The 15,270-nt window shown below is 30.0% G+C and overlaps 1 protein-coding gene across 1 annotated transcript; it reads right to left on the bottom strand.

Moving 5' to 3' along the window:
- Window positions 1–1,272: 1,272 nt before the first annotated feature.
- LOC119688383 (putative uncharacterized protein DDB_G0272516) lies at window positions 1,273–3,169 on the bottom strand. The gene is made up of 2 exons (XM_038103063.1): window positions 3,158–3,169; window positions 1,273–2,868 (listed from the first exon to the last, which is right to left on the bottom strand). The coding sequence occupies exons 1-2, from the start codon at window positions 3,167–3,169 to the stop codon at window positions 1,273–1,275; spliced, it is 1,608 nt and encodes a 535-aa protein (XP_037958991.1).
- Between the last annotated feature and the right edge of the window lie 12,101 nt (window positions 3,170–15,270).

The raw sequence follows: 15,270 nt of genomic DNA, 5'->3' as shown, positions 1-15,270 counted from the left end.
TAAATTTATTAACTGGTAGAAGTAAGGAACAATGATATTTCTCAAAAGTAGAAACTCTGTTTTCCATCAGGTAAAATGTGCCGCAAAGATGTCCTGTTTTCCTAGTGGAGCATAGGGCCCCAGGAAGTATACACATTTAATTATTTAAATCCGAAATGATCGATAAATTAAATATTGCGAAGATAAATTACCTACATAACCTGTGTAAACCTTTATATACATACTGTTCCTTCCGATCAATGGATTGCAGATGTCTCAGAATTATGTGAGTAAGAATATAAATTTTGGGGTGCGAAAAACAACACATTGGGATCTTAAATATACAGAAACAAGTTCATGAAAAAACCTGCAATTATTTTGCGATAGAGAAACTGTGTAAATTTTTATTTGTATTACAGTAAGACCATTTAAAGACAACAATAATTAAAAAGATAATTTAATAATAATTAAAAATTTAATAAAAATAAATAATAAAATAATAAAAATAATTAAAAATTTAAAGAAGTTTAAAAGGATAGCGGACATTTCTAGAAACCTTGACAATTGAAATGTCTTTTAAAGTGTAATCTTTTAAAATATTGTCAGTGAACAATTTTATATACCATAGTACCAAAAAAATTAATATTGAATCTATTCCAAGCTGCTATATTCAAGCATTACATTCAAGTTTTGTATTTGCTACTAATGGAACAACGAAGTAATATATATTACTCGCAATCTTAATAAACTGTAAATATGGTGAAATTGTTAGAATGCCAGTTGGAGTTAGAAATACTTCATGTATACAGATGAAATGGGACTTCTGTTTCAGTACAGGTTAAAATTATGACAATAGATTGTTTGATACTCCAGCGAAAAAGGTGATTGAAGCATTAGTTGGAGGAAGAAAGTGTAGAGGCAGACCGTATCTCCGGTGAAGTGACCAAGTAGACGGAGTACTAACCGGACTTGATGTACGAGAATGAAGAAGGTGCCTGAAGAGACATGCTGCGTCAGATCGAAACTCGGTAACGAGTTCTTATGGCCAAAAAAGTAAGTAATATTGTTTGATTTGAACTCATTTCATCATTTATAACATATCTTTTAATTTATTTAATTATTTTATTAGTTTTGGTGTCCTACAAAATGGAATAAATAAAAAACTAATATAGGTTTACATATTTAATTGAAATTTATTATTGTATTGTTATACTTACACACTAAAAAATTATTTTGTAAAAATTTATAAAAGTATAAAAATTCCTAATTATAAAAAACGCATATCTAAAGCTATTATCTAAAGTTGTATGAATATGGGAGCTGATGTGATGAATAACCTGATGAAGATACTGTGTCTGCTGGTGCTTGTGAATAGATATATTTATTAAGGTAATTATCTAATGCTAAACCAAACGATGGATTTGGATTAAGCGATTCTGTATTTTGCTGTTGAGGATTATGGGATGAAGGTACTGAGCTATATGAATAAAAAGGGTCGTAATTACTTTGCTCGTATGGTTCATATTTCGAATGTGGATTTAGTTCCCCATAAGCATACGTTGAGTGAGCGGTACTGCTTTTTGAAGGCCTTGTCATTAAAGGCATATATGATTTCTCAGGTTCTTTTTCAACATTTCCATAACTATCTATGCATATTTCTTTTACATGATAATTGCGTTTGGTTGTAGTAGATGTTGTTGATGGAGAAGTTTGTGGAATTGTGGCTGGTGTGGATGTAGTTCGTATTGTGGTTCTTGGTGTTCTTGGCATATACTTCGGAGGTAGTGTCGGTTGACCATATAGATAATTATTTCCAAAAGATGCAGTATAATAAACTGACCCGGATGCAACATCATAAGCATTAGGTTTCTGATTTTTATAGTTGTAGACGTAATTATTTGAGTTTATTTGATTGAGGTAATCATTGATATTGTTTTCATCATTATAATAATTTTTGTAGTTCCTCTTGTCATAATAATTAGGTTCTTTGTATATTCGATTTCTATTATTGTAATCGGTGTTGTATATATTTGGTTGAAATAATTTCGCAAGTTCATCAACATCATAACTATTAATGTTCATAGTATCTTTATTGAAATAGTTTGTATTTCTTTCGGTTGTATGAATGAGTGGATAATTAAGCGGTGAAGGTAAATACGAATTCTTTTCCTGAACGGATGTTTCAATCGGATATAAAGATGGAGGTGAATAAGAGGATTTGTCGCAAGAGCAAGTTGAGTCATAGTTAGTTCCACCTATGCTGCTACTGGAACTAGTACCACTGTTGTATCCGTATCCAGGTCTGTAATTACCATAATTTGGAACAAATTTTCGCTGATGAACATGTTGGATTTCTACATGACCTTCCGGTACACGCTGTGCGGTTTTAGTGATTTGTGTAATCTGTTTTCGTGGGTCCGAGTTAATGATGACCTTACGACAGAATTCTTTGCAACCTACTTTGCACTCACAATAGCATTTCTTGAAAGCATCTGGAGTAGCTGTTGTAGGCGGTAAAGTCGATGGCGGTAAAGTCGATGGCGTAGTAGAGGTCGTTGTTCTCTTGGTTCCATAAATTTTATATGGCCTACTTGTTGTATTTATAGTTGTTGTGGGCATTTCAGTTGTAGTAATAATTGGTGTTGGAGTTGATGTTTCTATTGTTGTGGTGGTTGTTGGAACTGTAGTTGAAGAGATTGCAGTTGTTGTTGTTGGTGGTATAGCAGTTGTAGAAGTTGTTGAGGTTGTAATAGTTGTGTATGTTGTTGGCATTGCATCGCATGGTACTTCTTCCCATACTTCCTCCTCACATTCCGAACAAAATTCTGGAAAATGCGCTAAACATGCCGTAAACGCAAATATTGCAAGTATGAAAAAATTCCAAGTAACCTACATATTAAAAATTGCAAAAGTTCCAGTTATAAAACATAATTAATTACAAATTTACAAAAAGTTACAAAAAATAAATAATAAGAAAAAATATTGAAAAATAGTACGAATATATGGTATATATGAAAGAGGCAATGAGGTTAAATTTTGTTAAGGTACATATGTATGTATATGGGGCACAATAGTGCCAGTGAAATGAAGTAAGGCATAACTCAGCGAAACGAAAACTGTTAAAGCCGGTTTACCTTAATATAGCAGTTTTTTTACACTAATTTTTTTTAGCAATTACCTTTCCCATCATTTTATGCTTAATTCGTTATTTGTAATTTGAGCAACCAGAAGTATATATGTAATAATATCTTTTTGTATTTAGGAACAGTTAAGTAACAATCTTATATTATGCAGAAATCGACGCAGCTAAGCGCGTGATACAACTAAATGCACTCTAAATTGATTCAACTATAACCCACTTATTTTTATAGAAAACATAAAAACAAAATTTAAAAACATTTTGTTTATCTTTTGCTTTAATTGGCATTTAAAGACATTTATAAAAATTCACAAGTTTTTAGCTAAAGATATACGATCTTAGAAATGTTTGGGTGTCAAGCTGCAGAACTTTTTGTCTGATCAGTGCGGAAGTGTAACCAAAAGCACGTACATATGTGCAGAAATTTGGGTAAAAATTCTTTTTATCTGAAATTTTACTTGATTCGTTCGTTTCCTCATACTATGAACGTAGGTGTCTTCTTTTAATGAACTATAGTTTCACAAGATCATGTTCCTATGATCATTGAAATCAATGTAACATTTAAATTAAATTTCCCTTTTATACATGAATATCCAATGTCTCATATATTAACATCAGATTTTCTTAAAAAAATATTTAATTTTTGTATTATTCTGTTTAACAGTATAACATCTAAAAAAAAATATGAAATTTAGAAAAAAAAACATAGAGTATAATATTGCTGCATGCCAAATTGTTTTTTATAAAAACAGATGTAGAAACAAATTCGTTCTTCACTGAAAACTCCATCTAGCCAATAGCAACGTCTCTACAGCTTGACTTTTTATTCTGATATGTTGTGTCACCTATGTTTCCGGCGTGATTTATAAGAGCGCACTACTATTAAGTCTCTATCTGCAAACGGTAGTAATATGTACATTTCATCTTATCTATCAAGTATATATATTCAAAATTGACAAAAAAATAAATTTGCTTATATTTAGAGTAAAAAATAGAAAAAAAATTATGTATATGTGGTTCCCACACCCAGTTGATTGACAAAGCACACAGAAATCACGTGGTTAATGATAATTTCTCGTGACAGATAATGTGGGTCATGTGATGTCGTTATAAGAATATTAACTTAAAAATATTGTATTGGACCGGTCGTAGTTCATGTTGTAGACATCTCAGATATTTATGAGCCAATAGACTTGCTGACATAATATGCGTACCCTGCATACGCTTTTTACGCTGAATATTGTATCGTTTCTGGTATTTTAAAAAATTGGAATTCTTCTCAGTATGCGAAAAGTTCCGCTAATGATAAAAAGACAAATATTTATACTTTTTATCATTTTTTATTATTATATATATCTAATATTATATTATATTCCAAGGTTTTTGTTATTTTAGATATTTGTATACTTTAATATGTCTGTAGAAAATGTCATAATTAATCAGTTAATGTTTAGACAATCAATAATACAGATCAAACATTATAGGTTAAAATTATATATTATTTTGTGCTTTGATCATGACCGTAGTTAATGGGGCTTATAGGGGAGGGAACCTTAAAAGTGCTTTAAACCAGATTTTTTAAAGAAAATGGTAATTATGATATGTTTAGTTAGCCTTGTCTAGCAGTAACATATAAATTTAACTAAAGAAAGTTTCCTTTCTTTAAAATAGAGAATAAAATATATATTTAAGTAGTATTTTAGTGTTAAAATGCAGTAAAAGCGGCTCTTTAGTTAGTGTGTCTTAGTTTTATGCTGAGATAACATTATATTCCTTAACTTTCTCCTACTTAAAACATACTATCCTGTGTACACTTCTGACCTTAATATGTATTAGATTAAACAGTACTCAAAGTTTACACAGGATAGACACTTCTGACTTTAATATGTATTAGATTAAACAGTACTCAAAGTTAACATGCAACTTTTGAAAATTTGTTTGTCAGTCCCCCCGCTTACATAATACTAATAAACTTGTTACTTCACAAAACAAAACAACATAATGCACTTGAAGAAGTAGATAGTACTACAAACATTATTAGAATTGAAACGCCATGGGAATAGCAAAGAATAGGTGACTCACATGCAAAGAATTTTTTTTTATAATAAACACTAAAAGAAAAATCCATATATAACTTGTTTTAATAAATCTATATCTCTCTAATATCTCTCTAAAAGTCATAACATTGGAAATTATAATCAATTATTACTTATGATTGACTGCAAATACTCATGCTAATACTTTCGGTATAAGTAAAACATTTTAGAGGATATAAGAACGAATTTCTCCATTAGCCCTATTTTCTTCTGAAATTTTATGTCGGTCACACATTCTGGCTGTGATCATGAAAGCAATATTGCTTTGCCCAACTCAAACTTATTTTGATTGCCTATAAAACATACAAACTTCAATGGGTTAAATAGTTTATAAACAAACACTTACGAAATACAAATTTCTTGAAATATTACATATAGTTAGAATAGTTATTTTTTGTCATAAGTGATAGCTCCGCAATTACAATTATTAGAAGAATTTCGATCTCGAGTAGCTTAAATCTCGATCAAACAAGATGAAACACGTATTTAAAATCATGCAGACCTAAGTTCCACCTATGAATAAAAGGTTAAAATATATAATATATTCACAAGCAGCTTCTCTTGGTATTAAAAAACTGTGCATTTGCGCATAAATGGTAGAAGGAATTTGTGCTGGACTTTGTCACCATTATGTTATTCTGAAACATAATGTCAATAAAGCACACTTCGTGATTGAGACTTTATTCAGATTTTTATTTCAATATATTGTTTAGATCTTATCACTAGGTATAAAATATAAAACCATTCAAATGTTCAATGACCAATTTCCATCAATCAAACCTAAAACAACGTATCGGGAAAATTTCTAACGCAACAAAACTAAATTAGGATGTGTTATGTGACTTGTGACAACGGCCCATATAGACAACATGTCATCCATTACCACAGCTTAATTCACACCATTGCAATTTTCAAAAGTCTGTTGACCTATCATACCTCCAAACCAAATGCCACATCATAATCATGGTGTTTCTGTATATAGGTATATTATATGTGAATATGTGAAACAAAGACCTCAGATTTGATAATCCACTCGGATATGTTTGTGCATGTATGCCAATAGAAAGAATTTTTCATAGCAATATCTATTATATATTTATGCATATTTCGTTGTTTATATCATATATCAATAAAGTACTTAAAGTTGTGGCACTGATTTGTGATTGTAAGAAATGTAACTTGAAGGTTTCAGGTGTTCTCCCAGATTTAAAATCTTTTTTATTGAACTATTCTCATTGTACTGATGCTGTATGTATTAAGTATACATTATATATACTATATATTAAATAATATATATTATTTAATATATAATTAATTAATATATATCAAATAATCTAATCTAATCCAATCACAATTTAGTGGAGTGTTTATCCCTTTTGGAGAGTATGAATGCAAGTGATATTGTTATAGTAAAGTAAGTTAGACGGATAAATTCAAGAATTTCTATTTATTATTGTTATTGTTAATATAAGTAATATTATTAATGCCATGGACATTACACTTAAAATCTATAAAAACAAAAAAAAAGTTTTGGAATTAAAATCAAAAATGAAGTTGGATCCCAATTACTAAACATTTATGGCGGTCTGGGAATCTTTATAAGAAAATTTAATTTTATATGTAAAAAATTAACACATTTAAGTAGTTTTTAAGTATTGTATTAAAACATAAAATTTTTTTATTTTAAAAATATATAATTTGAACACCTTCAACGATATTCATTTACACATACACTCGTTATTGATATTTATCAGGTAAACTTATTATATGTAACATATATGTAGCAATCAGTAGCGTTTCAAAGGAATCGATTTTGTTGCGAGAGAAGTGGGTTAGGTGATATATACTGTTCATCACGCTTAAGAGCATAGTTTTCATTTAAATTATAAGGATTTTGATATTGATTTTCAGCGTTTGAAAGCACGGTCGCAGGTTCATTGCCAAGGTTGGAAGAAACGTGTAAATCAGGTTGATTCATTTTATTTGGAAGACTCCCGTGTACGCTATCTTGTAACTGTGTTGGAGATACATCTTGCGATATAGGTACATCAGAACCTGCAGTCAGTATACTTAGGCTGTGCCCAAAAGATGGTAGATCTTTTATTAATTTGTAGTTCTCCAATTTCTGTGATGCGCTCTCGGGATTAGGTAAGCCAAAGTATTGAAAATTGTTTAAAACGTCTTGCTGAAAATGACTGCTCTCTTTTTTTTCAACATTTTGTTTATGAGGCTTGATGTCTTTATATTGTTTTCGTTGCTCTTTTAATTTAAAGTTCATATTTTGAACATATTTTTTGTGTTGACCTTGTGTGTCATTTGGTATATTTGATATTTGCTGGTTCTCCGGCATCTCTGAATATATATTGCTTTTTTTCTCTTGGACGTTGTTATATTTATTTATTTCTCCTATGTCTTGTTTTATTGGTGGTTGGTCATATTCTGAAGTATGTGCGTAGTGATTGAATTGTGTATAACTTACTGGAAGTTTTGAAGATGGCATCTGGCTGATATAGTCATGATTCCTATTTTTTTTATGAGGATATTTTGTTCTATGTTGTTGTGTTTGTACACTGTATTGATCATAGGATTTTAGAAACAAATGGTTGTCATTTTTGTTAATATTTTTCTGCTTATTCAAATCTTGAAATACTTTTTTTTTCACATCACCTTCCACTTCTCTCACATATTTGGCATGTTTGACAAGCGTTTTTCTAGTTGCAGGAATACTTGGGTACGTTTCACCTCTGTCTCTTTCCATCTTTAATGGTTTCGTTTTTACTATAATAAACTCTACTTTGGTATTCGAAATTTCCTTACCAATGTCTCCTTTATTATATTCATCCGTTAAGGATAAATTGGAATTTTTGTCGTCTTTATTCTTATCCACTGGAGCTTTATTTTCTTTAGCGGCAATTTGTACTTCATCATCTGGTGTTAATTGTCCGTACTTTTTAAGATACTCGTAATAATTAGGGTGATTAGAAGTGATTATTTCTGGTAAATCATCTGGATTTAATATTTCATATTTTGGAGTGCCAAGATCATATGTCACAGCATCATGCTGTTTTATTTCATTCCTTAACTCCCTTGACGGCCACTCTATATTAGACTCATTGTGAGTTTTGTTAAATCTCGATTTTGGTGTCAACATTGAGTCTTGTCTTTGGTGAAGGTCGGGTATGCTATCGGCGCTTGTTAGCTGTCTTAGACCCAAAACATCGTTAATACTTATTGTAAGCAATGCGAAAGTTAATGCAAATACTGGGAAAGTCATTTCGATACTGTCAGAAGTATGAGTTGCAATTTGTATCGGCCTCTCAAACTTTTTAATTGTTATATCTGTTCTACGAAATTCATCAAGATTAACAAAAAAGTTTCAATGGCACGATTTTTATAAACGGAAGTAATAAGTATCGCTAAAAGTTATACCAAATTTAATTAAAAAATAAAATTTTGATAGTACTGAGAAACGACACTATAACGACATTTGGGTTCTTCTAATTGTTATGAACTCTCACGTGCTTTTTTATAATATTGTCACACGTTTTTTTTAATAAAATTTGGCGCAAAATAACAAAAGGCAGATCTTAGTTTGGGTTTTGAGTCAAATTAGAGTAAATGCATGATAAGTGATAAATGTGATAAATGTGATATATGTAATAAGTGATATACATATACATAGTATCATATATATTGGGTTTGGAACATGTGCGTTCGTATTTCAGAGCAGTGTAGTCTTTATGGTTGGAGTAGGTTTCTTCAGTGCTGTCAGTTATTTATTAAAAGTAAAATTAATTTTAGTACTTGTTAGAATTAAATATAGAAGTAATATTTTGATTAGATATGTTAGTTTTATGGTTGACTATATTCGGTTTTCGTTCGGTTCTAGTTCGTATTAAATTTAATATAACAAAATGATTTGTATTAAAACTTCGAAATTATATCATAAATTATTATTATAAATTATAAATTATAAAAAATTATTTTCGTATTTTAAAATTTTGCATTACCTACACGAAATCAATATTTGCAACAGATGTTCATATTATTTTTATTTTTTAGCGCAAATTTGAAAAAATCTATTTAATTTCTTAGTGCTTGTCGATAAACATTGCATCATACGTTACATATCAAAGCTCCTGCTTCTATCCACGCATGTTGATAATGTTTCCTTTCATACATACATATGTATTTAAGTTAAGTGAAATATTTCAAACTTAAATAAACTTGAGTAGGAATTGTGCGAAGGTAAATAGTAAATGACATCACGAAAACATGTTGTGGAACGAAGGGATAGCAGGAACTGAGTCAAGTGAGTCAATATTGTTACTATGTGCGTATTTTTGGTTTGCAGACAATAACCTTTAAGTGAGTAGACCCTTATAGAAGTTTCGATCCAAATTCTTACAAAGTGTCGTGATGGATAGTTGTTCTTTTACACCCGAACTTTGAACGGTTTGAGTATTATTTAGAGTCAGTAGCAAACTCAGTAACAAATAAAGGTAATGAGAAAATAATTTATATTGTTTATAATTTTGTTGTTTTTTATAATTGTTTTAACATTTTTTAATATACCAAAGTACAATTTTTGCGATTGACAATTAACTTGAAACTTACACAACATTTATATAGAAATATGTTTGAAAACGTTCTATAAATAATAAGTTATCCATTTCTTGATCTTGATCTGGGAGCACTGTTTCAATGACACATGTAAAACAAAACTGTCAAGCAACATTTCATATGTGTCATTTAAGGTTTGTTATTTTAAAATATGGATAGTTCAAGAACCGCTGTACGTGATTCTATCACAGGTAACATACATTATTAATATAGTATTCTTTAATGGAGAGGTTCTTTTTTGCTTAGATTTAAAGTTTTAATGAAGGTCAGTTTTTAAAAAATTTGAACACGTACAACTATTCTTACACGATTCATATAGTATATTAGTAGACCTTCAACTATAGTTATGAAGAGTTGGATGACAGTTGAGTTTCGTATATGTTAACAAACAAATGGTATATTTTATCTATGGCAGTGAAAATTAACAAGTAACTATCGAAAGACCATTGCATACACAATAAGCAACTTTAAGGTGTGGAATTTGATCTGGAAGTGATATAGCCCATACTTTTTTTGAAAATCAATTCTGTTCGCTATAACCCTCATATAATTATTAAAATTAATTGGCGTGAAATTGAAGTTATGGATGTGAAAGGTAAGTGGTTTCAACAGAAGGGTGCTACAAGGTATACAATACGTTCTGTTTAGTTTTGTTGTGCTAGAAATTTTTCGGATATGTGATTTTATATTTCGTTTATATAAATTGGTGATAGATCATGCTATTTGGCACTCAAAGGAACGTGTGTATGGGGAAACTCTTTAAACTTTTGACACTTGAAAATATATATCTACCAAGTTATTTGCTAATCTATTGCCAGCAGCATGCCGACAAGTCATCGAAAAGAATCAAGAAAAGAGTTTGTTATTTACAGATGTCCCTTGAGTAACATTTTAGTGATGTTATAAGGTTCAAACCTAATAGCAAGTACCAAACAATATATTGAAGTAAAAATATGATGGAAATTGCAAGTTTATAGTGTTTTATTTAAGTGTACTTTAAGAGGTACCAAAGTGATAACCCTATAAATTCTTATAAATCATATAGTCTGTCAAGCTGCAGATGTTTCAACAAAATTTTAAACAGTTTTCTGCTAACAATAATAAATATCAATATTAAATTTAAAATTGTTGAATAAAATCATAATGAGAGAAACTAAATACTCACAAACCTAGCTGGTCTCATTTGAATTGTGAAATTGTTGTCCTGGCTCTACGACTATCATACAAAAATTCGTTTATTTTATATATTTTTTCACGGCAGATAAAAAGCGTAAAAAGATTTCAGCCGTTGGACCGGAGGGGTTAAAGTTCTGAGAGCCGCATTACATCATTGAAGAGAAAAATAAAAGTTAACAGGCTTAACATTTAGCATTGAAGCCTAAGTGCGAATGTTGTGATGATAAGGTAGGGGAATTCTAAAAATCATTGGCAGATTAATATGTATAGATTTTGGCATAGGTGTCACAAAACTACGATATAAAGTAAGATGATACAAGAAACTGCTTGCAAGTTATTGAAGAAAAACAAGTGGATCGAAGGCTTGTACCTAACCGGTTGAGTTCAATCTTTAAGAATGGTGGTAGTGTTATGAACGTCAAAAGTGTGATCATGTAGTTGGATGAGATAACATCAGAGGCGTGAAATTAGGTATTCGTTAATGCGATTAATTTAAGTTTTGGATTATACAAGGATATTAGAAAAGTGATTGCCGTGAGGTATACGTTTATAATTTATACAATCATAAAGGACTTAAGAATGCTTAAGACTGCGTAAGAAAATATTTTTTATTAATGCAGAACTAAATATAGACCAAATTGGGCTTATTGCAAAAACATTTAACCTTACGACTTAGCGGTTTAGGTTGAGCATTTAAAAGTTCCATACTCCTAAAATTAGTACTTTATAGGCATACGGAAAGAGGGGTGGATAATGTTGTTTATCCCTGGACAGATCATTTGTGAGTTCGAGATACTTCAAAACAAAATTTTGGCGGCATAACAGGAGAAATGTAGGTGTACTAGAAAACTGTACAGCACTAAAATTGTTAGGCTTGTTGACAAGTTAAATTGGTAAACAAACTTCATGTATGGTTCAGATTAGTTCTTCATAAAAAATATAACGCTGAAAAGGACCTTTAATGAAAATTTAGTTTAAAAACGTTTATTTCACTAATAAATTGATACTTAATGATTGAAAATAAAGATATTCAAGTTAAAACCCAAAAATAATATAACGACCCTGTGCCAACTTTTAACATTTTTAAATCTTCAGAATGCGCATCTAGATATTGCATATTAAAATATCATCAAACGCCTACGCAAAAGCTAAAGTTACTTACTAGGTACTTTAGAAAATAAAAGTTCCAATCCTATTGGATGCAGATAAGAATGCTTCTGGAAGATTCATATGAATTTTAGAAACCATAATTCGATTCGTTAATCTAATCATTAATCTTTCAAAAATAACTTAAATCATTTGTCATAAAAATCTAAAGAGTCATTCTAAAGCAAAGAATAAAAGAGTGATGACTTAATAGGACGAACCAGTTGAAATAATATATCTTATAATTATTAAATAGTGTTAATATTTTGTTTACTAATATAATAATAAATAAAAATAAGGAGGTGAATACTCATTATCAGTGGCGTTGGAAATAATTCTTGTATTTAATAATTCGTAAATCTTTTGAAGGTGCCCTGCCAAATTGGATGCTTAGAGTCAGTGCTCCCTAACCAACTGACCCAAAGCCGTACTTGACTTTTTATGTTCGCACATTTTTCTGGAGTTTTGTTAATTTGCTGTAAAAGTTTAATTAACAAATTCACTTGTTGTGTTTATATTGAAACGAAATCGTAACCCAGCTGTAGAATAATTGAATTAATTAATTATATTTTTTATTTTTAATTGTTAAATTACAATACTATTCGGTAAATAAATTTTTCTGTTAAATAAAAATAAAATATATTTTTTTGAAAATTAAATAATTTTATTTAAAGTTAAATACTTTTATTAAAAATTAAATTTATACACTACACACTTCGACTTGGACAATGTACCACTTTCACAACTGTATATTTCATACAGTTATTTTTTTTTTTATAAAAAATATTTGAATTATTTTTAGACAATTTAATATTTACTATAATTATGTATTGAATGCAGTTATCAAATGAGTCTAATAAACAGTGGAACCTACTAGCTGAAGAGTGTCAAAATGTTATTAAGAAGAATGTTATTCTATATATCACATTTTTGAATAATGTTTGAATAATTTTTAAATAATGTAATATTTACTATAGTTAGGTATTGGGTGTAGTTAGTAAATGGGTCTATCATGCAGTGAAGCCCACTAGCTGAAGAATGTCAAAATGTTATTAAGAAGAATGTTATTCTATATATCACATTTTTGAATAATGTTTGAATAATTTTTAAATAATTTAGTATTTATTGTATTTACTGTAATTAGGTATAGCTGAAGAATGTCGAAAGGTCATAAAAGGATTTTATTTTATATATCACATTGAAACATATTTTAAGTAGGACACTGAAAAGCTATGTGCCTCGGGTGCTATGTTAGTTTGAATCGCGAGACCTGTGTCTGTGTCTGAAGGTATAGGTAAATTAGTTATAGTTTCAGAAACACATTTTTTTTTAACTTCTGTAATTAACGATCTCAACTACACTTATTTTGTGGCATTAGGTTAATTTCGAATAGTGGTCCAACACTGAATATGTCATGATACAGTGAAATTCGAATTAATTTCTACACAATTTATCAATATATACGTACATGAGTATGTACATTAAGGTAACTGCCTACAAATGGAACTTAAGTGTACACACAGTACAAACATATATATAATCGATAAGTATAAACAGTGTAAAGTCCACAATTCTTTAGCCTATCGATTGCCACATTCGTAAATATTTAGCCACAGTTGTTTGTTGACGTAACATTTGCAAGAGTGTCTAGTCGGCATAAATTTTTGTTTACAAAAAGTTTAGTCAAAATTAATTTAATAAAAAAATTGAACTAGTTTACATAAAAAATGTAAGTAATATCAGTAATTTACAAATAAAAAAAAAATTTTTTTTTATAAATGCATAAAGAATTCCGCAAGTTCGTTTTGCGGTCCTAGTCATCTAGTGCGTGTATGCAACCTTGTAAGCTGCCTACTACCCAATAATCTCTATTAACTAAATTATTTATATATTTGATACTCATATACTATTTTTTTGTGTTAAATGAATCGGCTGGCTTAATTTAAATTAGCTAAAAATTTATGATCATTGCGTTTTCTGTACACAACTGCTTGGGCATGTTGCAGAAATATGAAAAGCTTTAAGCAAAGTCTAAAAATAAAACAAACTATGCAAATGTTTAGAAGACTGAAAACACCAATGTTGCATTAGTTTTTGTTGCGGCATAAAACTGCAACATCAGACATGAGTGAACGCCGAAAACGAGTTCCTTAACCCGGGAGACGACATGCTATACTATGTGCTATACTTAGTACCCGCTGAAGTAAGCGTGCACGATATACATATGTACATATGTATATCGTGCGGCACCTACTTTGCCCGAACTTGGTCACGGTGTTATCAGTTAATTTTTTGCTTATTTAGTTTTTAATTTTTTAATTATTTATCAAACGCTTAAAATCTAAGAAAAATACAAAACCTTATAATTGTAATAGTGTATGAAACGTTATTACAGAAAATTTGGTCTCATTAGTTAGGTATGTGGTATAGCAGGGGCGCCAGAGAGGGAATGTAACAAAATTCGAGATAATGAACATAGCTTACAAACTTTAACATAGACACTAACTATTATTATTATTATTGTTAGGGGAAAGGGAACTGCGACCTTCGGGTCTATTGTGCCCTCTTCTGGGTTTAGAGTAGGTCTCTAAGCCCTGTTGCTTCAATAAAAAGTAGTATAGAACCTACTTTACAGAGTTTTATTGCCTCTTCCGTAAGAATATATCTTTCAAACCATCTGCATGATTTTCAAACTTAAACGGTTTTAAATTGATGATACCACCATTAGTTGACACCATTATGGCAGTACTCTTGTACTGCATATCAAATTGTTTGTAGTGCAGTGAAGAAAATGTCGAAGACTCAAAAAGTTTTCTTATTCAACTTTACTACACACAACGATAAAGCAATGTTATTTTTCTGTTTTATACATATCTTTAAATGAAAGGTTAGCTAGTAAATGATTATTCATTTCGTGGACCTGATTTGTCATCCAAGAGAATTGTTTCTCAAGCCAAAACATACTACAGTTTCGTAAAAGTGTTCTATGTATTGGGCATAAAGAAGTACCAATATCTTCACAAAAATAAGACCAAAGACGAAAATATAATATTGTATGGACCGATGTTGCAAATAGACAGCAACTGTGGTTGAGGAAGTCTTATATGAGGC

Source organism: Teleopsis dalmanni, chromosome X (genome assembly GCF_002237135.1).
Source record: "Teleopsis dalmanni isolate 2A chromosome X, ASM223713v2, whole genome shotgun sequence".
Classification (NCBI taxonomy): Eukaryota; Metazoa; Arthropoda; class Insecta; order Diptera; family Diopsidae; genus Teleopsis; species Teleopsis dalmanni.
The sequence above is the reverse complement of the archived record's forward strand: the minus strand, read 5'-3'. Positions and strand labels throughout refer to the sequence as shown.